This window comes from Ranitomeya variabilis, chromosome 3 (genome assembly GCF_051348905.1).
Source record: "Ranitomeya variabilis isolate aRanVar5 chromosome 3, aRanVar5.hap1, whole genome shotgun sequence".
Classification (NCBI taxonomy): domain Eukaryota; kingdom Metazoa; phylum Chordata; class Amphibia; order Anura; family Dendrobatidae; genus Ranitomeya; species Ranitomeya variabilis.
The window spans coordinates 450,113,906-450,136,978 of NC_135234.1; the positions used below are offsets into that span (position 1 = coordinate 450,113,906).

The window sequence follows — 23,073 nt, forward strand, 5'->3', positions numbered from 1 at the left end:
CGTCCTCTCCCAGCACATGGTCCTTCTTCTGGAGGCAGCAGGCGGTCTCCGGTTCTACCCGCTGAACCCCTAGTCCATATATATGTGGAGTAAGAAAGTAGAGCTCCTCACAAGATTCCTCTCGGTGTGGGTCTCCTTAAGCAGTCGCTGTGACCTGAAGGGCTGCGCTGCAATGTTTTACCTGGCGTGCACCTCTCTGGATATCGACCGACACCCGGGCATCTGTACTGCGATGCTCCGTTGATCGCACGCTCCCCTGCGCACCTGTCGGTTTCGGTGCATTCCTCACTATGCCGCCCTTCCTCTCCACGCTGTGGCCTGTCGCTCCCCTCTCAGCGTTTGTGGTCTGTACTTCAGCAGCGTTCTGGCAGGATGACGGCTTTCGTTCCCACGCAGCCCATTTTACCTTACACTGACTGGCCACGCCCCTTTCACCCTGGTTACTGGCTTGCTCTGGCTGCAGTCTCTTTCCCCCAGGAACAGGAGGTTCGGCCCCAGCAGTTCCGGACCCAGCGCTTCAGCAGCATTGGCAGCCCGGTCTTCGCTTCTACAAAACATTAGTGATCGCAGCATTTAGAAGGTCGGAGAGGTAAGAGGCTCCCTCTTCCACCCGATCGGCTCCCCCTTGACTCGATCTCAGGAGCCAGATGGTTACCATGACAGCAAGAGGTCAAATAATCACCTGCTGGTCTGTCAGCTAAGCTGGCTTTTTCACTTAGATAGGGAAACGAAGTAAAAAAGTTTAAAAAAAAAAAGTTTTACAAAATTGTAAAAAAAAAAAAAATCTGAAAAAAAATGAAAACAATATTATACCAATAAATATGTATATTTATATAAAAATAAACAAAAAAAGTACACTTTTTTGGTATTGTTGCATCTCACAAAATTAGAATCTCATCAAAAAGTTAATTTACCTCAGTTCTTCAATACAAAAAGAAATTTTAGAGCACTTCATGCTTCCCTCTGCCGAAAAGCTTATTGGAGATGGAAATTTCATTCTCCAGCAGTAATTGGCACCTGTCCAGACTGCCAAAATTACCAATTCCTGGTTTAAAAACAACAGTATCACTGTGCTTGATTAGCGAGCAAACTCATCTGACCTTAATATATGGCCACTGCCTTTCAGGGTTTATGTACAGCATTCTATAATGCTGTAGATAAGAACCCGGTCCAACTTGAAAGATAAGAAAAATAAGTTTTATTATACTCACCTGCGGGGCGGTCCGGTCCGATGGGTGTTGTAAGTTTGGGTCCAGCGCCATCTATCTTCTTATGATCGCCGCCCTCCTGCTTGCTTCATGGCTTCCCGGCATTGTGTTCCTGCGCAAATTACTGCAGTGCGCAGGCGCTGGGCCTCTCTGACCTTTACCAGCGCCTGCGCACTGCAGTACTTTGGTATGCCATCTTGTCCCGCAAAAAACAAGCAGTCACACAGCTGCGTCAGCAGAAAAATAAAAAAGCTATAGCTCACAAAAAATGACAGTGCAAAAACAATTCTTTTATTTTGAAAAAAAATGTTTACTGTGTAAAAGCAGCAAAACATTAATAAAATTATATAAATGTGGTATTGCTGTTTTTGCACTGAACAAAAGAATAAAGTTGTCTTATCACTTTTACCACATGGTAAACAGCATTAAAAAAAATCAAATAAAAACAATTGCTGGATTGCTGATTTTTGCTCATTCTGCCTTCCAAAAACCAGAATAGAAAGCGATCAAAAAATGTAATTTGCCCGAAAATGGTAGCAATAAAAACGTCAACTCGTCCCTCAAATAACAAGCACTCATATGGCTTTGTTGGCAGAAATATGGAAAAATTATACCTCTCAAAATATGGAAATGCAAAAACTTAAAAAAAAGCGTTTTAAGGGTGCGAGAGACTCTCCCTGACCTATGATCTGGCAATGTCCATCTATCTAAGAATGTACAAAAGCACGGTTGGCCACAGTTTCGTGCACTTCTGAAAAGGACACCACTGAATAGAGGTCAGATGGAGTCCAGAATAACTCTGCTGCCTCATTATAGTGAATGGATCCCTTGGTGATTTCATCTGAACCACGTCATTCGGAAATTTAGATGGAAACCCCGATGCATGTGCTCAGCACTTGCTCAGAGCACAGTATAAATGTGATCTAAAATGTAATGTTTAATGTCCCCAATAAAAGATTCAACTCAATCCACAAAAAAACAAGTCCCCACTCAGGTCTGTCATCTGTCTGTGGAAAAATAGAGGCCTCCGCGTTACTGGTAGCACAAAGGCTCACCCCAAAAGAAATCCTGAAAATGAAGCGCTCACAAAAATAGGGTGCTTGAAACCACATTTAGTGTCCATAAGTTTTGCATTCCTGCAGCAAAGAGAGCCCACTTAATTTACAGGGTGCGTGTCTCCAGAAGCACGAACTGGGCACTACTATGTATAGACACTATAATGTGCGGGCGGGCATTACAATGGCAGATTGGCAATTTTCACTCAGCAACATCCATTGCTGCTTGTTTCTGGGAAAACACCCATGGAGTCAAAATTGGCACTACACCTGTAGATGAATTCCCAAAGGGGTGTAATTTCCAAAATGGGGTCACTTGAGATGGAGTTCTGCTCTTTTGGCACTTAGGAGCTCTGTATATTGAGTCCACAAACTCTTCCAGGAAAATCTGTGCTCCTAGAGTCAAATAGCCCTCCTTCCCTCCAGAGTCTTGCTGGGTGGCTAAGAAGTACTGTACAGCCTCATATGAGGTATTCCCACATTCAGCAGAAATTGTGTGACAAATTTTCATTTCATTTTTACTTTTTCCCCTTGTGTAAATGTAAAATCTGGATCTAAAAAATTTTTTGTGATAAAAATGTACGGTATGTATGGTAATTATTTTTTCTTCACCACCCAGTGGTTTAAAATTCTGTGACATGACTGTGGTGTCAATATGATCACTGGACCATTAGATGAACTCATTGGGTTCTGCTGTTCTGGCACCTCACGGGCTCTGCCAATGTGACATGGCACCTGCAAACCATAAAGCCAAAATCTGCACCATATTATGGTTTTCTTTCCTTCTGTGCTTTCCATTGTGCCTGAACAGTATTTCCCGATTACATGTAGAGTATTGGTGCACTTAGGAGAAATTGCACGATAAAATGTGAGGTCCATTTTTTCTTATTATATCACGTGTAAAAATTACCGTATTTTTCGAAGTATAAGATGAACGTTTTCCCCAAAAAATTTTAAGGGAAAATGGGGGTGCATCTTATAGGCCGGATGCAGTTACCAGGAGACACATCCCAGGCTGATGCGCGTAAGTTTTGCAGATGATCGGTGGTGCGGGAGCTCCGCCAGCATTGGTGGAAATCCCGGAGCCCCCACACATCCATTCACGGCTGGTGCGCGCACTTTTGTAGATGTTCAGTGGTGCGGGGGCTCTGTCGACATTTTGTGAAAGGCCCCGCGCTTCCATTGCTGTAATGAGTTGGTCTCCATGAAAATGGCCGCCGGAGACTGTGCATGCGCAGAATGAGATCTCGGGAGACAAGATCACCGCCCAGACTTTTATACCACTGGGCGGTGCAGAAAAAATAATTACATTTTTATCACAACAATGTTTTTACTACTAATATGTCATGAAAAAAACACTCACAGAATCACTGGAATATGTTAAAGTGTTCCAAAGTAGTAGCATATAAAGTAACACTGGTCAAAATGAAAATGAAAATTTGACCTGGTCATAAAGGTGAAAATAGACTGGGGGATGAAGGGGTTAAAGATAACAGCGGCATTTACAATAGTTATAAAAATTACATATTTACGGCAAGTTATAAGTGAAGACCTATCACAAGATCAAAACTGGCCACTTTTTGTTCTTATTTTGTTTTATTTATTCCTGCTGCTCCTCTGAGTATCCAGTCTTTTGTTTGTTCTAGGATCCACCAGAGTTCCAGAGATATGTGCTTTTTATTTAGTACTATTTTTTATGTTCTTTACCGCTGGGGTACGGCTCATAGGATTCTCTAGGGAGGGTTCATTTGGGCTGCTCTGCATAATTAGTGTCCACGGTCCGGAATCCCAGCGCTTTGGATGCAGTGGATACCCCGCTCCGCCCAAAGCGCTGTCCCCTTTTGTACACACGGTGATTCTGCCTATGTTCATTGAACACAGGCGGAATCACCTCATCATCCTATATATAGACTGTGTTATTTACCTTGCGGAGACTCAGCGTTTCCGTAAAATAAATAGACATGCTGCAGTCTATAAAGACGTGCCGCATGTGCGTAAACGCAGGCTTTGCACCTGCGTGTTTGTACGCATAGTGGAGACGGGATTTCATAAAATCCCCTCCACTATGCTGTAACATCTGGACACTGTGGATTGGATGCTGTGGTTGTACGCAGTGTCCAATCCACAGCAAATACTGAAGGAATACACCCCGTGTAAACATACTCTTACCCTGAAAGCCATGCTCCCTTAGTAAAAATCATATATAAAGTAGCACTAAATAAAGAGGTCCATATCTATGGAACCATATGGAGAATGAAAAAACAAAAACAAACAAAAAAAAGGATCCTTAGGGGAGCATTGGGAATAAAGCAAAAGCAAAAACTGTCCACTTTCAAACTGCTGACAGGTCATCTTTAAGTACATTCAAATGATCATATTGCTTAAAACTATTACTGGAGTATATCAATATGCAGTATAAATAGGTGAGGATATACATTTTCTAAGGATGGCTAACTAATGGTGGCAAAGATGTAACATAGATTACTAACACCATGTGGTTTCTTGAATTTATACCAACATAATAAATGCTAAATTTTAGGTGGAATTTGGACCCAATCAATGAGTACACAGATGAGGAGGTGTGGGATGCGTTAGAAAAGACTCATATGAAACAACACGTATGTATAAATCCCACCCTGCTACTTTGAGGACTCTGTCCTCAGCACAAAGGTTTTCCTACAACAGGGATAACACAGACATGACACTTCCCCAACACAGTCTGCTATTGTCTTTTTCAATATTTAAGGGAGCTATAGCCATGCCCGTCACATATTGAATGGCATAATATGTGATGTCATTTAGTAAAATAGTCGATAATGTTTACAATTTTATGTTTTCTAGCAGACACTAGTAATATCTATGTGTCTTTTCATTTCTACATTTTGTGCCGTTTTATAATTACATGACAAAATTCTAGAGCCCTTAAGATGGGCTTCAAGGCAACTTTGTCCTCCACATATGCCGATTAGCTAATCATTGGGCTATGGTGCTGCTAAATCGCAGTATAAGACTGGTTTAAAATTTGCGGATGGAGGTGCTGCGGAGGGCTGCGTACGTCCTCGGTGAAGCTCCGCCCACCGCCGCACCTCCTCCGGTCAGCTCCGCCTACGTTGGCATGCGGCGTGCGTACCCTATCTTTACCATTAGGTACGCAGGCCATGCCAATGTATGTGGATGCCTCCGCATGCATCGTTTTAATGGTGCGGCGTCCGCACCAAAATGCAACTTGTTGCGTTCGGCGCAGGTAACCGCACCGTCAAAACGACGCATGCAGAGGCATCCGCATACATCGGCATGGCCTGCGTACCTAATGGTAAAGATAGGGTACGCACGCTGACGTAGGCGGAGCTGACTGGAGGAGGTGCGGCGGTGGGCGGAGCTTCACGGAGGACGTACGCAGCCCTCCACAGCACCTCCATCTGCAAATGTGAAACCAGCCTAATTTAAGTGAATACGGTTGTATTGCAACCAGCAAGTTGCAGTGTCTGTAACACACAAGTTGCAAGAAAAAACTAATGATTTCACTATTTTGGAACTTGTGTCTCATAGTCATGAAAATTTCCAGCTCTCAAAGAGTTCCCATACACTTATGCTGAAATACCACAATTTTTCCAATATGATGTCTGTTATAGTGAAAGTCTACATTTGTCCGAATCTGATATTTCATGTCTTGCACACTGGTTATATATTATGATATACAGCTCTGGCAAAAATTAAGAGACCACTGCAAAATTTTCAGTTTGTCTGATTTTTCTCTTTCTTTATAGGTATATTTTTGAGGAAAAATGTAAATTGTTCTTTTATTCTATAAACTACTGACAACATGTCTTTGAATTTCCAATCAATAAATTTTGCATTTATTTTCAGAAAATGAGAAATGGTCAAAATAACAAAAAAATGCAGTGCTTGCAGACCTCAAAAAATGCTTAGAAAACAAGTTCATAATCATTTAGAAAGCACAATGCTAATGTTTTAACTCAGGAAAAGTTAAGAAATCAATATTTTGTGGAATAACCATGATTTTTAAACACAGCTTTCTTGCATCTTGGCATGCTTTCCACCAGTCTTTCACACTGTTTTTGGGTGACCTTATACCACTCCTAGTACAAAATTTAAACAGTTCTTTGTTTGATGGCTTGTGTCTATCCATCTTCCACTTGATTACATTCCAGAGGTTTTCAATGGGGTTCAGGTCTGGAGATTGGGCTGGCCATGACAGAGATTTGATGTGGTGGTCCTTTGTCCACACATTGATTGACCTAGCTGTGTGGCATGGCACATTGTCCTGCTGGAAAAACATTGCCTGAGCAGAAGGAATCAACTGTTTTTCCAGGATGACCTTGTATGCAGCTTGACTCATACGTCCTTTGCAAAGATTAACCTGCCCAATTCCAGCCTTGGTGAAGCATCCCCAGATCATCACCGATCCTCCACCAAATTTCACAGTGGGTGCAAGACACTGTGCCTTGTACGCCTCTCCAGGTCTCCGTCTAACCATTAGACGACCAGGTATTGGGCAAAGCTGAAAATCAGACTCATCAGAGATTACCTTACTCCAGTTCTTTATGGTCCAATCCTTATGGTCTTTGGTAAACGTCAGCCTGGCTCTCCTTTGCTTCTCATTGATGAAAGGCTTTTTTCTAGCTTTACATGACTTGAGCCCTGCCTCTAGGAGCCTGTTACAAACTGTTCTTGCCGTGCACTTCACCTCAGCTGCCATATGCCATTCCTTTTGTAGGTCACTTGATGTCATCCTGCGGTTGCTGAGTGATATCCGAATAAGATGACGGTCATCCCGGTCAGTGGAGAGTCGTTTTTGCTCTCTGCTAGTCTGTAGCTTTGTTGTCCCCAATATCTTCTGCTTGACCTTGTTGTAATGGACTGCGGTCTTAGAAATTTTAAGGATGGAGGCAACATGACTCTCACTGTGTCCCTCTGCTAGTAAAGCCAGAATTGAGCCCTTATATTCCTCACTCAAGACTTTTCTTTTCAACTCCTTTGGTATGGTTAAAAGTTATTTTTTCATTCCTATTATTTTTGGGATATTACTAGCACTTGTTTTGCCATCCAGCTTGTCTTATTGCAGGAGGATTGTGAACATCACAGCAGTGTTTTTTTATACTTTCCTTCGTTAAATAAGATTTGGTTCAGGTGATAACCTAATCAGAAGCACATTAAGTAGAATGGGGTGTACTCTGGATGGAACTCAACTGACGTTGGAATGGAATGGCTGTCAGACATATAGATAAGTTGATTTTTATAAAACTGTGCAGTGGTCTCTTAATTTTTACCAAAGCTGTATATACATAACAATGTGCTTTCCATATCATACAGGTAAAATTACCAAAAAGCCAAAGTAATAACATTAGTGGAGAATAAAAGTTTAGTAGATACAATCTATCCTAGGTTCAGCAAACCTTTATATGACCCTGTATGTATAATATCTACTTTATCTGTCAAATGACAAAAAACACAAATATATCTTAGAATCAAGCAAATAATGATTTCTACACATTTTAGGTGCAACAACTGAATGGAAAACTACACGCTCATGTGACAGAAAATGGTGGCAATTTCTCAGTAGGTGAACGTCAACTGCTGTGCATGGCACGGGCTTTACTGAGGAACAGTCAGGTAGGTGGACTGGACATAGGAATTGGAGCAAAGGGCATGCTACTTAGCATTTTTTCCATTCATGACACACCTGCAAACATTGGAATTGATTAATAATCAAGAAGTGTCACTGTTACATCATTATTTTTACTTTTAATGTTGTAGGATCTACTGGATCACCTGAACTATGTAATTAAAACAGACACATAGGGCCGGTCATATGGAAGCTTGGATTGAAAATTCAGGTGGTGTCCAAACCTAGAAAGGACCCTCAGCTCCTGAATCAAAAGTATTAATGCTAAAAGGGGTTGTCCTATGTAGAAAACTACCTAGCAGCATAACACATAAGGAGTTACAACTACTGCTTTTTTTAAATGGCACAGTATGCTTTAAAATAAAAAAGCAGTAATCAACTTATCAGTCCCTTACTGCTTCTCTACTAGCACAGTCTGAGACACCGCCGGTCATAGTGTTTCCAATATTCATGAGCCCGCTACAGTTTATGACTGGCCATAGTGGAGATTTTGATCACTCTTGCAGCCAGTAATTGGCTTCAGTGGTCACTAATCTGTACAACAGACACAGAACGTACAGAGCCAGTCACACAACATGGAATCAAGTGCGGTGGTCGGCAAGGGGCCCATAGCCCCATATCCAAGAGTAAAATCTATAACTTCATATCTAATGGACTTTGGTAATTATAGTGGAATTCCAATCTAAAGTATTGCATATCAAAAAGACATGCCATGATAGATATGGGTCTCACCTTCCATTGATCCTAACGCTAAAAGTGACCATTGAATGCCAAATTCAGTTAACATTCACAGGGAAAATGAGAGACAACTAAATGGGGCTCCTAAAGTAGGAAGCCATTTAAACTAGACATTTGTGGCATAATCTATGAAAATGCAACACACATCTGAGATTGTAATACCACTTTCATATGTTTTTAAATGCATGACTGTCGCATCTCCACCAGAGCCTGCTCATGCGTCTTCTGTTTCTGTCGCCAGGCGCCGCCGTATTCACTTTGCGGGCGGCGCTGGTGATAGAGATATCAGAACCAGAAGCTCTGGACAGCAGGCTCTGTCCAGCCACTAAAGTAACAGTATGAATATGGTACACGTCACTCTGTAAAAAGGGGGGTGCTCGGAGAGGGATACCACTCCCTTAGCGCTTTTACCATATAGGAGTTTATCCTCTACCACACGCTGTTCACAGTTGGTACTGTCACCTTCCAGCAATCCGTCTGAGGAAGGTCTAAGTAACAGACCGAAACGTTATGAATTTGGGATTGCATCTAAATAAATCTAAATTGCAGACATTTTTAGTGCCGGATTTTTTTGATTTGTACTAAAGTTACAGTGGCTGGGACCTGTAATGTCATCTAGTCTGGCAGTATGTGTGTGTGTGCTGTATAGTTGGAGTTACCAGCTCCCTGCTCCAGCCAGTTGGATATCACCACGCCATACTAAAGCCTCCAGCTTGCTGCTGGAAGCTGCCGGATGTAGCTTAGTGTTTTCTGGCTAAGTGTGCCTCTTCTCCTCCTGGATTGTTTGGTGTATTCCTGTTTTGACCCTGGCTTGTTTCTGACTATTCTTACAGAGCCTGGTTTTGTCCTTGATGTGACCTCTCAGCTCTGACCCTGCATGGCGACCATTCCTACCTCTGAATGGCAACCATTCCATGGTAGCATTCCGCTGGGTCTTATTGTAAAGCCTAATCCCTGTACAGGGGTTAAAGGGTATTGGGATTTCTCTAGAGTCTGCGAGACAGAGTGGCTAGTGCTAAGTCTGTGTGAGGCAGCATTTTTGAGCCTGTGGCCTCAGGCAGATGTTACAATGACATAACCTTTTCTAACACAATTTTTAATTAAATTTAGATATTACTATTGGATGAAGCGACTGCAGCGATTGATAATGAAACAGATGCACTGGTTCAGGAAACCATTAATGATGCATTTAGTGACTGCACTGTGCTCATTATAGCGCACCGTCTCAATACTGTGTTCCATTGTGACAGAATCATGGTGATGGACCATGGGAAAGTAAGTCTCCTTATTTATGCCAGATTAATTATATTTGGATAGTAATAGAAAACCTGGCACTTCTTATACATATGATGAGTACAATCCAAAATATACTGTAACTATTTGATCGTAAAATCGACTTTCATCAGTTGAATTCAGTAGTGTTACAGTGGTATGTAAAAGTTTCTGCACCCCTGGTCAAAATTACTGTTATTGTGAACAGTTAAGCAAATTGAAGATGAAATTATTTTTGTAGCCAGACAAGAGTCTTTCAATTCTTGTTTGAGGGATTTTCATCCATTCTTCCTTGGAAAATTCTTGGGAAAAAAAACATAACCCTAACGGGCTAATTAAGGTCTTAAACCTTGGTCAAAGTTATCTGAGCACACAAAGCTGCAAGGGTGTCCAATCTTTTGCATAGGCTCATTTTCCTTATTGTAATTTTCAAAATGAAAAAAATGAAAATATATATTTTTTGCTTAAAATACAATGGAAATGTGTCATCTTTAACTTTAGAATTCAAGGTAGAAGTCAGTCACAGGAGTGCTGAAAGGAGAGACTGACACAGGATGGAGTTTAGCCACAACGCGTTTCAACGAAAATACCGTCTTCTTCAGGTGGGACTCCCACCTGATGAAGACGGTATTTCCATAGAAACGCGTTGTGGCTAAACTTCATCCTGTTTCAGTCTCTCCTTTCAGCGCTCCTGTGACCGACTTCTACCTTGAATTCTGTGTCCATCCTCCTTTGGAGGTTTTCGGCTGGAGCTGTGGCGGTGCCTGGCACTTTCCCTATCCTTGGGGCTCTCTCCTCAGCGCTCCTAAATGACCGCTTTATTTTGACTTTTATCTTTAACTTTAGGCCTGTTAGAGATCATTTAATCTTCAACTTGCTTAACTGTTCACAATAACAGTAATTTTGACCATTGGTGCCCAAACTGTTACATGCCACTGTATATATTTTCCAATAGATTTCATAGGCTGAATTCAAACCACTGTTATCTGGCTACATTTTCCAGTCTATTGCACTATACAGTGGCCCCCTCTGTTCTACTGAACCAAAGTTACATTTACCATATGGGAATCTACTGTATGTTCTGTTCAGTAGAGCCACTGATGTCCAGTTTTTGTGACCATAATGCAGACTAAGTTGTGACTACATATGTTATTGGAAATGAACCTTAGTCTCATAATTATGGGTGCTGCATAATAAGTAGAACACTGTTATATAATTTGGCCAAGCAACTAAACATTAATTTCACAAATGTAATATATTTGCAGATTTTGTTAGAAAATGGATTTTAGGTTTCGTTTTTTTTTTTTGTTTTCTGGATCTGCATAAGTGATAAATGATACTCCCAACAGTTGGGACCCCTCTAATCCGTAGAAATGAGGATCTTCGCCCCTCCTCATAGGCAAGGAGGACTTTAAATGAAGCTATGCTCCCTGCTGTTCAATTAAAGATCTATGGGAGTGCAAGTATCATTATCAGCTGCCTCATCACTCCTGAGGAATGTGACAATGGCTCTTTAGTTTAGCTGTGGTCAGAACCCCATCAATCTAATGCCTATCCATAAGATATGTGACACTTATTTAGGCTGCAGTACCTCTTATACAGTGAGGTAACATGAAGCAAAATACCCCTTCCCCAACCATCAGGGATTCTTAATAAAGGTCAAAGGGATAATTTGGGCCCTGCCAGGCTGGGGTGTGACACCAGCCCATGCACCCACTACAGTAACGCCCCTGCTCTTTTATATACAGTATATATACACATTATATGTAACACATTTTCTGATGTATTGTATAATCAGTTCTAACTTTTTACTATTTTTTTTCCTTTTGAAGATCATGGAGTTTGACAAGCCATCAGTCCTGTTGTCAAATGAAAACTCGACGTTCCATGCCATGGCACTTGCAGCAGACATAAGCTCTTTATTAGCAAGAATAGAGGGATCACAACTTACTAAATGATTTTTTTTTACATGGTATATTTAACAAAAGAAAGAAATTAAGGCCACAACACAATTTAATTGGCAAGAAAGTTATAGGGTATAAATATAATTAATAAAAAGAAATCAAGATGGGAATTACTGAATAAGTCGGTGATTTAATATAGTAAGTATAACTGATGACCTGTAATATAGATGTTCTTGTAGACATCATAGCTAGCATAATTAGATTTTGAATACAATAGTGATATACCTGACTTGGTTTTGCTGAAGGCAGTGGCCATTTTGTTTGAACCTTGCACACGCTCAGCTGTGATCGTGAGGCTATGCAATGTACTCAATGTACTGGCTTCCAGTATATTTTTCTTTTGTTCCTGCATGCATAGTTATGTCATACACGACAGATGCAGATAAGAATCTCACAGAAAACACACAAATATGTACTTTAATATTATATACAGCACAGACCAAAAGTTTGGACACACCTTCTCATTTAAAGGTTTCTCTGTATTTTCATGACTATGAAAATTGTACATTCACACTGAAGGCATCAAAACTATGAATTAACACATGTAGAATTATATACGTAACAAAAACGTGTGAAACAACTGAAATTATGTCTTATATTCTAGGTTCTTCAAAGTAGCCACGTTTTGCTTTGATGACTGCTTTGCACACTCTTGGCATTCTCTTGATGAGCTTCTAGAGGTAGTCACCAGGAATGGTCTTCCAACAATCTTGAAGGAGTTCCCAGAGATGCTTAGCACTTGTTTGCCCTTTCGCCTTCACTCTGCGGTCCAGCTCATCCCAAACCATCTCGATTGGGTTCAGGTCTGGTGACTGTGGAGGCCAGGTCATCTGGCGTAGCACCCCATCACTCTCCTTCTTGGTCAAATAGCCCTTACACAGCCTGGAGGTGTGTTTGGGGTCATTGTCCTGTTGAAAAATAAACGATGGTCCAACTAAAAGCAAACCGGATGGAATAGCATGCCGCTGCAAGATGCTGTGGTAGCCATGCTGGTTCAGTATGCCTTCAATTTTGAATAAATCCCTAACAGTGTCACCAGCAAAGCACCCCCACACCATGACACCTCCTCCTCCATGCTTCACGGTGGGAACCAGGCTTGTAGAGTCCATCCGTTCACCTTTTCTGCGTCGCACAAAGACACGGTGGTTGGAACCAAAGATCTCAAATTTGGACTCATCTACCAAAGCACAGATTTCCACTGGCCTAATGTCCATTCCTTGTGTTCTTTAGCCCAAACAAGTCTCTTCTGCTTGTTGCCTGTCCTTAGCAGTGGTTTCTTAGCAGCTATTTTACCATGAAGGCCTGCTGCACAAAGTCTCCTCTTAACAGTTGTTTTAGAGATGTGTCTGCTGCTAGAACTCTGTGTGGCATTGACCTGATCTCTAATCTGAGCTGCTGTTAACCTGCGATTTCTGAAGCTGGTGACTCAGATAAACTTATCCTCAGAAGCAGAGGTGACTCTTGGTCTTCCTTTCCTGGGTCGGTCCTCATATGAGCCAGTTTCTTTGTAGCGCGTGCTGGTTTTTGCCACTGCACTTGGGGACACTTTCAAAGTTTTCCCAATTTTTCAGACTGACTGACCTTCATTTCTTAAAGTAATGATGGCCACTCATTTTTCTTTACTTAGCTGTTTTTTTCTTGCCATTATACAAATTCTAACAGTCTATTCAGTAGGACTATCAGCTGTGTATCCACCAGACTTCTGCACAACACAACTGAAAGTCCCAACCCCATTTATAAGGCAAGAAATCCCACTTATTTAACCTGACAGGACACACCTGTGAAGTGAAAACCATTCCCGGTTACTACCTCTAGAAGCTCATCAAGAGAATGCCAAGAGTGTGCAAAGCAGTCATCAAAGCAAAAGGTGGCTACTTTGAAGAATCTAGAATATAAGACATAATTTCAGTTGTTTCACACGTTTTTGTTAAGTATATAATTCCACATGTGTTAATTCACAGTTTTGATGCCTTCAGTGTGAATGTACAATTTTCATAGTCATGAAAATACAGAAAAATCTTTAAATGAGAAGGTGTGTCCAAACTTCTGGTCTGTACTGTGTATATATATATATATATCCCTAAAATACAAAGGAAATGTGCTCTCTCTCTCTCTGTATGTATGTATATATATATATATATATATATATATATATATATATATATATACAGGAGTTGGACAAAATAATGGAAACACCTGGAAACATCAACAAAAGTTAGTTTAATATGGTGTAGGTCCACCTTTTGCGGCGATTACAGCCTCAATTCTCCGAGGTATGGATTCATACAAGGTGTGAACTGTTTCCAAAGGCATTTTAGCCCATTCTGCAGTTAAAACACCCTCCAGTCTAACTTGAATCTGTAAAATCGACCATAAATGCTCAAAAATGTTGAGGTCTGGGGATTGTGGGGGCCAGATGAGATGCTCAACTTCATTAGAATGTTCCTCGTGCAATGCTTTAACAATTTTAGCTGTAGGAATTGGTGCATTATCATCCTGAAAGATGGGGTTCCCCTCCGCCATGTTTTACGGTTGGGAGAAGGCAGTCTGGATGGAATGCTTCTTTCGGCTGTCTCCAAATGTACAATCGGCCGGAGGTCGGAAATAGGGTAAACGATGATTCGTCTGAGAATATCGCATGTTTCCACTGCTCGAGGGACCAATTCTGGAGGTTTCTACACCACTCTAAATGCTTGGAAACATTTGTAATTGAGAGCAGCGGTTTTCTAATTGCAGCTCTTCCGTGGAATCCAGATTTGTGCAGCTCCCGACGAACAGTTTTCATGGAAACTGGGTTCTGTAGGTGTTCATTGAGCTCAGCAGTGATTTTCTTAGCCGTGGTCTTGCGATCCTCTCTCACCATTTGCTTTAGAGTCCGACGGTCTCTCTCAGTCGACTTTGACTTTTGGCCGGACCTGTGCTTTGCTGCGGACGTTTTTCCTTCTCTTTCAAACGCAGTCATTACTTTGGAGACAGTACCTCTTGACACGCCAAGCATTCGGGCACTTTCTGTTACACTAGCGCCTGCCATACGAGCACCAACAATTTGGCCTCTTTGAAAATCCGAGAGGTCTGCTATTGGTATCAGGTTCTCATCAATGTTATTACAATTATGCAAAACAAACAGTTAATTTACATACACATATCACATAACACAAATAATCAACTACAAAACATTACCATATGTCACAGTTTGCATGTTTATAACATGTTCGAAGATTATGATGCCAAAACGTTAGGTGTTTGCATTATTTTGTCCAACCCCTGTATATATATATACCGTATTTTCCGGCGTATAAGACGACTTTTTAACCCCTAAAAATTGTCCCAAAAGTTGGCTGTCGTCTTGTACGCCGGGTACGGGTGCACAGAGCGATCCTGGATGGTTCCCAGGGTCTGAAGGAGAGGAGACTCTCCTTCAGGCCCTGGGATCCATATTCATGCAAAAAATAAAGAATAAAAATAAAAAATATATATATAAATATCACCCCTCCGACGGACCCTGGACCTCAGCGGTGCAAGCGCAAGGTTCCCTGAGGAAGAAGGCCGAGCACCTTCGAAACGCGTTGGTTAGTCACCACCTTTTTGGCTCCAACGCCGCTCCATACCTTAGTGACGTCACTTCTTAGGCACCTACGAGCCGGCGCTAGCGGCCATCTCTTTTTTCCTCGCGGTTACCAGGGACGCCTTCGGCCGGGGCTCCCAGGTACCGTGTCAGCTGCAGAGTCCTCCTCCACTCCCCCCCGCCCTTCACGGACGCCGCATCTTACCCTACCGCGGATGCCAGGTCGGGGTTTACTTAGGACGCTGGAGTGTTACAGCAATCACAGCTAGGTAAGCACCATTTGTATAGCCGTCACAGGCATACACCTCTATGGCATTAGATTCTTGCAGCTGTTACAGCAGGTCTGTGTACTTATTAGCGATCTAGGTACAATTCTTCGTATACTATTATAAGCCTTCCGCTGCCCATTACCACAGAGCACGTACCCCTGAGCGCGGTCCACCATATCCACTTTGTGATATCTTGTACACACATGTATATTTTTTGCCTTAACTACAAATGAAATGTGTCATCTTTAACTTTAGGCCTTTTAGACATCATTTCAACTTCTACTTGCTTAACTGTTCAGCAATTTTTACCAGGGGTACCCAAACTTTTACATGCCAGTATATATACAGCTCTGGCATGGGCAGCCCAATCTCCAGACCTGAACCCCATTGAAAACCTCTGGAATGTAATCAAGAGGATGATGGATAGTCACAAGCCATCAAACAAAGAACAACTGCTTACATTTTTGTGCCAGAATCAGTGTGAAAGACTGGTGGAAAGCCTGCCAAGACGCACGAAAGCTGTGTTTAAAAATCATGGTTATTCCACAAAATATTGATTTCTGAAGTCATCCTGAGTTAAAACATTAGTATTGTTGCTTGTAAATGATTATGAGCTTGTTTTCTTTGCACTGTTTGAGGTCTGAAAGCACGGGGGGGGGGGGGGGGGGGGTAATTTTGACCATTTCTCCTTTTCAGAAAAAAAATGCAAAATGTATTGGTTGGAAATTCAGAGACATGTTGTCAGAAGTTTACAAACTAAATGAACTATTTACATTTTTTTTTAAATCAGATATTTTTTATTAAAGTTTTCAGAACATAACAGAATTTTTTCCCAAATACCCCACAGTCTTTTCCCATTCCCAACAACTCCCCCCCCCCCCCCCAACCCTGGTCCAATGATAAAATATATCACAAGAAAAATACAGACATAGATAAGGCACATATCCCAAGGCACCAGTCATGGAGTACAACTAAATCACTTTCAGGGTGATATAAACATGGTATCACGAGAATAAACTTACAGACGGTAAGCCTGGAACATTCAACCATCCTGCCCAAATTTTCTCAAACACTGCCGGTCTACCCCGTTTAAGATAAATGGCCTTCTCTCTGCATAGTATGAGGTTTAGCTTATTTACATACTCCTTCCTCGTGGGAACTTTATCTGAGATCCAGTGATATGCTATTAATTTTCTAGCAGTAAAAAGCATTCTGGCAACAGCTATTTGTGAATGATCATCTCCTCCCACCTCCTCAACATATCCAAGCACACAGACAATAGGATCTCTGGGAATATCCTGCTCTGTGGCCATATATATTAAGTTGAGAACCATAATCCAGAATATTTGTATACAGGGACACGTCCAGAACATATGTAGGATATCTGCATTATCGAGCGTACACTTGGGACATTTTGAATTTGGCCTTAGACCTAAATCAAACAGCCACTTAGGAGTCCTATAAACCCTATAAAGGATATATAGTTGAGACAGACGGTTAGGCTCACTGAGAGACAACTTAGGGATCATTTGCATTATTGACTCCCATTGATCTACCGAAATCCCCCCCACTTGATGTTCCCATTTCGCCAATGCAGTCATCGGGTGACCTAATAGCGCCCTCGAGAGGAGCTCCCCGTACACGAATGAAATTAGTCCCCTTGTAGATGCCTGTAAACCGAGCCTATTAATAACAGTATCATGATGTATAATAATAGGGTGTATATGAGTCTGCATTATATAAGCGTGTCTTACTTGTAAATACTGATAAAACATAGAATGCTGAAGTGAGAACTCCCTTCGTAAGTCCTCAAATGATTTAAAGACACCCCCATCTATCAGCTGTGAGAGCCACCAGATACCCACTCGTCGCCATTGCGCAAACCCCTTCAGTGTCCTCAATTGCGGCAGATATGGATTATCCCATATAGGGGTATACCTTGTGAACCCAGTAATTCCCCTTAAACTTTTAATTTTACCCCACACTTTGACCATAAGCATTACCGTCGGAAATTTAGACACCCACGGTTTAAATTTATTTGCCTCTAACTTAGACAATAGGGGACCCCGACCCCCGAGAAACTGAAGAATCCCTCGACCTCCCCCTATTTCCACAGATGTGTCCTCCACTCTACTTGCCAGATGTTGACACTGGGAAGATAAAAAATATAGCCAAGGGTTAGGCAATGCCAACCCTCCTTCCTCCTTACTCCTTTGTAAGTGCTCTAACTTAATTCTCGCACCCTTTTTCAACCATATAAGTTCCCTAAACAGTGCATTAATTTTAAAGAACCTATTTTGGGGAAGCCAAATTGGGGAGTTATGAAGAACATATAAAAGCTGAGGCATAATCACCATTTTCAACAGGTTCACTCTCCCAACTATTGACAAATGTAACTTAGCCCAGGCCTTAATCTTCTGTTTAATCCTAGCCACAAGTGGGGAAAGATTTAAGTGTTCATAAGCTAATATGTTGTTTGATATATTAATACCCAGGTATTTAAAACATGACACTACTGGCACCTGTGGAGCTCTAACCACAGTTGGGTCTAATGGTAAAATAGCAGACTTTTCCCAATTTATGGCCAAACCCGATATAGCCCCAAACGCAGCAAAAAGTGACATTACGCCATTGAGCGATTCGTCAGAGTCAGCCAAAAACAGGAGAATGTCATCGGCGTAGAGAGCCACTTTCTCCTCTAATGTCCCGTATCTAAACCCTTCAATTTCTGGGCTAAGCCTTATCCTTGAAGCCAAAGGCTCCACCGCCAGGGCGAAAAGCAGCGGAGACAGAGGACAACCTTGCCTCGTACCCCTATACAGATTGAAGGACTCAGACAGCAGTCCATTTGCTCGTATTCTTGCTGACGGTTCTGAGTACAAAAGCTTAATCCAACCAATAAAGCCTGGACCAAAACCCATGCACTGAAGCGTAGCAAACAGGTATTTCCATTCCACGCTGTCAAACGCCTTAGCGGCATCAAGGGACAGAACTGCCCTCCTCCCCACATTGTCTGCCCCCACTTGCATATTGAGATATAGTCTTCTAACATTTAGGGCCGTTGACTTATGAGGCATGAATCCCGTCTGATCCGAGTGTATTAGAGATTCCACGACTTTTGAAAGACGAATGGCCAACACCTTTGCTAATAGCTTAATATCTACTGTCAGAAGGGAAATTGGTCTATACGAGGCCGGGAGGGTAGGATCCCTATCTTTTTTTGGTAAGACAGTAATAATAGCTTCCCGCATAGAAGGCGGAAGGACCCCAAGCCCGAGGCTATCATTAAGTGTAGTCAATAATATTGGGAGTAGAACCGACTTATATTTTTTATAGACCTCCACTGGTATGCCATCCACCCCCGGTGATTTGTTATTAGAAATAGTGTTCAGAGCCTCTTCAAGCTCATCTAAACCCAAAGGTTCATCTAACAAAGCTCTATCCGCATCAGAAAGTTGCGGGAGCCTGGCGGCTTCTAAAAAGTCCGCAAGCTCTTCCGTGGAAGCCCCAAAATGAGAGGAATACAAGTTAGTGTAAAAGGCCCTCAAAATCCTTAGAATTCCCGGTGAATCCGTAATAAGTGTCCCATCCCCACCACTGAGCCCAGGTATGAACGAGGACCCTTTTTGTGCTGACGTTATAACCGAGAGTAGGTGCCCCACACTCTCTGCACTTTCAAAGAATTGGGTTGATTGGAACATACGTTTCTGCGCGGCCGCCTCTAGAGTCATTTTGGTCACTCGTGACTGAGCATCCCTAAGTCTCCTCTGTGTGTTAGGGGTGACCTGCATTGAGAAAGCCCCCTCTGCAGCCTCCAACTCCTGAAGTACAAGTTTAGATTTTTGTCTTGAACTAGACTTAATCTTTGAAATCTCGCGAATAAGCATACCACGCAAGTATGCCTTCAGAGTCTCCCACACCACCAGACTAGAGGCTGAGTTCTCATTAAACTGAAGGAATTCCTGTAATTCCGAGGTGAACATATCTGTCTTATCCACTAGCTGCAACCAAAATGGATTTAAGCGCCACAAAGGCCTACCCCGTGACACCACGTCATCCCCCTTGATCACAATGGACAGGGGTGAATGGTCCGACACTGTCCTTGGCAAATATTCAACATTTTTAATTTTCCCCAGCATGAGACCATCCCCCAAGGCCAGATCGATACGAGATAGAGAAGTAAAAGTAGGAGAAAAACATGAATACTGATACACCTCGGGATTCCTGCATCTCCACAGATCAGTTAAAGCTAGTTCTCGCAGGAGCGCCCCAAATGGTGTGCAATTACCTTCCGGTGAACTATTTACATTTTACTCAAAAATATACCTATGAAGAGAAAAATCAGACAAACTGAACATTTTGCAGTGGTCTCTTAATTTTTGCCACAGCTGTATATAATTACTCATCAACTCTGAAATTGCAACACCAAGAAGGAAAAGGCTTAGAGTTATGGAAATAACAGGATTGATAGACATGTCATTTATGATAAGCAAGTGATTAAAAAAATGAACAACATTTTCAAAACATCTCAATCTTCTCCCTATTGAATATGAGCACCACTTGCAAAAATACACACACTTACACACCTTGCCATGCTATCAATAAGTTTTTAATAGTTGTCTAAGGAATGCCACACTGAATGCACTTGGACACAAAAATCATCAAGATTTTCTGCTGACAGCTCCCTTTACAATTGCTGACCAATGATGTTTGAGATGTACTCCATGAGGACAAGTCTGGAGATGCTGAAGACCATGGATTCATGTTGTTTAGGTCAAGCAGACTGCTCACAGTAGCAGGAACAACATGTAATCTGGCATTGTTGTTTTGAAAAGGGGCTCCTGGCACACTTTGGGTAAATGGCTGTACCACGGATTCCACAACCAAATCAATGTAATGCCAAGTTGTTAGTGTACCCGGAATTAAGGCTAGAAGGGTCCAGATATCAACTATTCCCTCTACGTCTATAATCATGATCATGTCTGAATGAAAGTGTGAATAGATTAATGTATTAATGTATTTGTTTCTAGGCATTTGCATTTTGCTACGATTGTGGCATAGCCTATTGTATGATTAACAAAATGTATGTCTAACCACAGAAACATGAACTTGATTAAAAAAAAATGTAATCAATGAAAAGTATAAAAAATATGCTGCAGACTACACAGTAGAAAAGCAAACTAGAGTTAAGAATGTATTTTATATTTAAATTGTATTGAACAAAGTGTGATATGTTGGACATACTTTAATGTAACTGGAAATCTTGTTTACAATGTATGTATATTATTAGGTGCTGGAAAGTTACTTTTTGTCCCAACAAATTGTGTAAAATCTACATATGTAATTGTGTACAAGAAAAATATTTATACTTACGCCTTTACAAATACAATACGAGGACGCTGGATGTTTCCTTTAAAACATACGGTAATTAAATAGACATTTACAGGCCAAGAAGCCAACGATACTCCATTCAGCAGAAAACTGGAGTGCAAACATGATATTAATGCTGCTAAAAGCTAACACTAAATTATTTATTTTTGCTAAACAACCATGCATTAGTAACGTGACATCAGATAAGGAAACATAAATGCAGGCACTGAATATTACAGATGAAAAATTAGCTACACATGTTGATGATATAGAGTGCCGGTTTCTAGCACATGCATTCTTGTAGACCAAGTCTAAACCCTTTATGGTCCACACATAGAGTGTACATGTATTGATGTTGTTTACATTGTTGTTACCATAGGAGTTCTATAGACCGTATGTCTATACAGGTCCTTCTCAAAAAATTAGCATATAGTGTAAAATTTCATTATTTACCATAATGTAATGATTACAATTAAACTTTCATATATTATAGATTCATTATCCACCAACTGAAATTTGTCAGGTCTTTTATTGTTTTAATACTGATGATTTTGGCATACAACTCCTGATAACCCAAAAAACCTGTCTCAATAAATTAGCATATTTCACCCGTCCAATCAAATAAAAGTGTTTTTTAATAACAAACAAAAAAACCATCAAATAATAATGTTCAGTTATGCACTCAATACTTGGTCGGGAATCCTTTGGCAGAAATGACTGCTTCAATGCGGCGTGGCATGGAGGCAATCAGCCTGTGACACTGCTGAGATGTTATGGAGGCCCAGGATGCTTCAATAGCAGCCTTAAGCTCATCCAGAGTGTTGGGTCTTGCGTCTCTCAACTTTCTCTTCACAATATCCCACAGATTCTCTATGGGGTTCAGGTCAGGAGAGTTGGCAGGCCAATTGAGCACAGTAATACCATGGTCAGTAAACCATTTACCAGTGGTTTTGGCACTGTGAGCAGGTGCCAGGTCGTGCTGAAAAATGAAATCTTCATCTCCATAAAGCATTTCAGCCGATGGAAGCATGAAGTGCTCCAAAATCTCCTGATAGCTAGCTGCATTGACCCTGCCCTTGATGAAACACAGTGGACCAACACCAGCAGCTGACATGGCACCCCACACCATCACTGACTGTGGGTACTTGACACTGGACTTCAGGCATTTTGGCATTTCCTTCTCCCCAGTCTTCCTCCAGACTCTGGCACCTTGATTTCCGAATGACATGCAAAATTTGCTTTCATCAGAAAAAAGTACTTGGGACCACTTAGCAACAGTCCAGTGCTGCTTCTCTGTAGCCCAGGTCAGGCGCTTCTGCCGCTGTTTATGGTTCAAAAGTGGCTTGACCTGGGGAAATGCTGAAATGCTTTATGGAGATGAAGATTTCATTTTTCAGCACGACCTGGCACCTGCTCACAGTGCCAAAACCACTGGTAAATGGTTTACTGACCATGGTATTACTGTGCTCAATTGGCCTGCCAACTCTCCTGACCTGAACCCCATAGAGAATCTGTGGGATATTGTGAAGAGAAAGTTGAGAGACGCAAGACCCAACACTCTGGATGAGCTTAAGGCCGCTATTGAAGCATCCTGGGCCTCCATAACATCTCAGCAGTGTCACAGGCTGATTGCCTCCATGCCACACCGCATTGAAGCAGTCATTTCTGCCAAAGGATTCCCGACCAAGTATTGAGTGCATAACTGAACATTATTATTTGATGTTTTTTTTGTTTGTTATTAAAAAACACTTTTATTTGATTGGACGGGTGAAATATGCTAATTTATTGAGACAGGTTTTTTGGGTTATCAGGAGTTGTATGCCAAAATCATCAGTATTAAAACAATAAAAGACCTGACAAATTTCAGTTGGTGGATAATGAATCTATAATATATGAAAGTTTAATTGTAATCATTACATTATGGTAAATAATGAAATTTTACACTATATGCTAATTTTTTGAGAAGGACCTGTATATTGCATATA

The 23,073-nt window shown here is 41.5% G+C and overlaps 1 protein-coding gene across 1 annotated transcript in view; it reads left to right on the forward strand.

Annotated features, from left to right (window-relative positions):
- The window catches only part of LOC143816311 (ATP-binding cassette sub-family C member 5-like), a 270,602-nt gene extending 258,592 nt beyond the window's left edge, over nucleotides 1-12,010 (forward strand). Inside the window, exons 27-30 of the mRNA XM_077296529.1 lie at nucleotides 4,803-4,881; nucleotides 7,784-7,897; nucleotides 9,759-9,923; nucleotides 11,753-12,010. Of these exons, the coding sequence (XP_077152644.1) occupies nucleotides 4,803-4,881; nucleotides 7,784-7,897; nucleotides 9,759-9,923; nucleotides 11,753-11,878 (484 nt within the window). The 3' untranslated portion in view covers nucleotides 11,879-12,010. The remainder of the gene's footprint in view (nucleotides 1-4,802; nucleotides 4,882-7,783; nucleotides 7,898-9,758; nucleotides 9,924-11,752) is intronic.
- The last annotated feature ends 11,063 nt before the right edge of the window (nucleotides 12,011-23,073 follow it).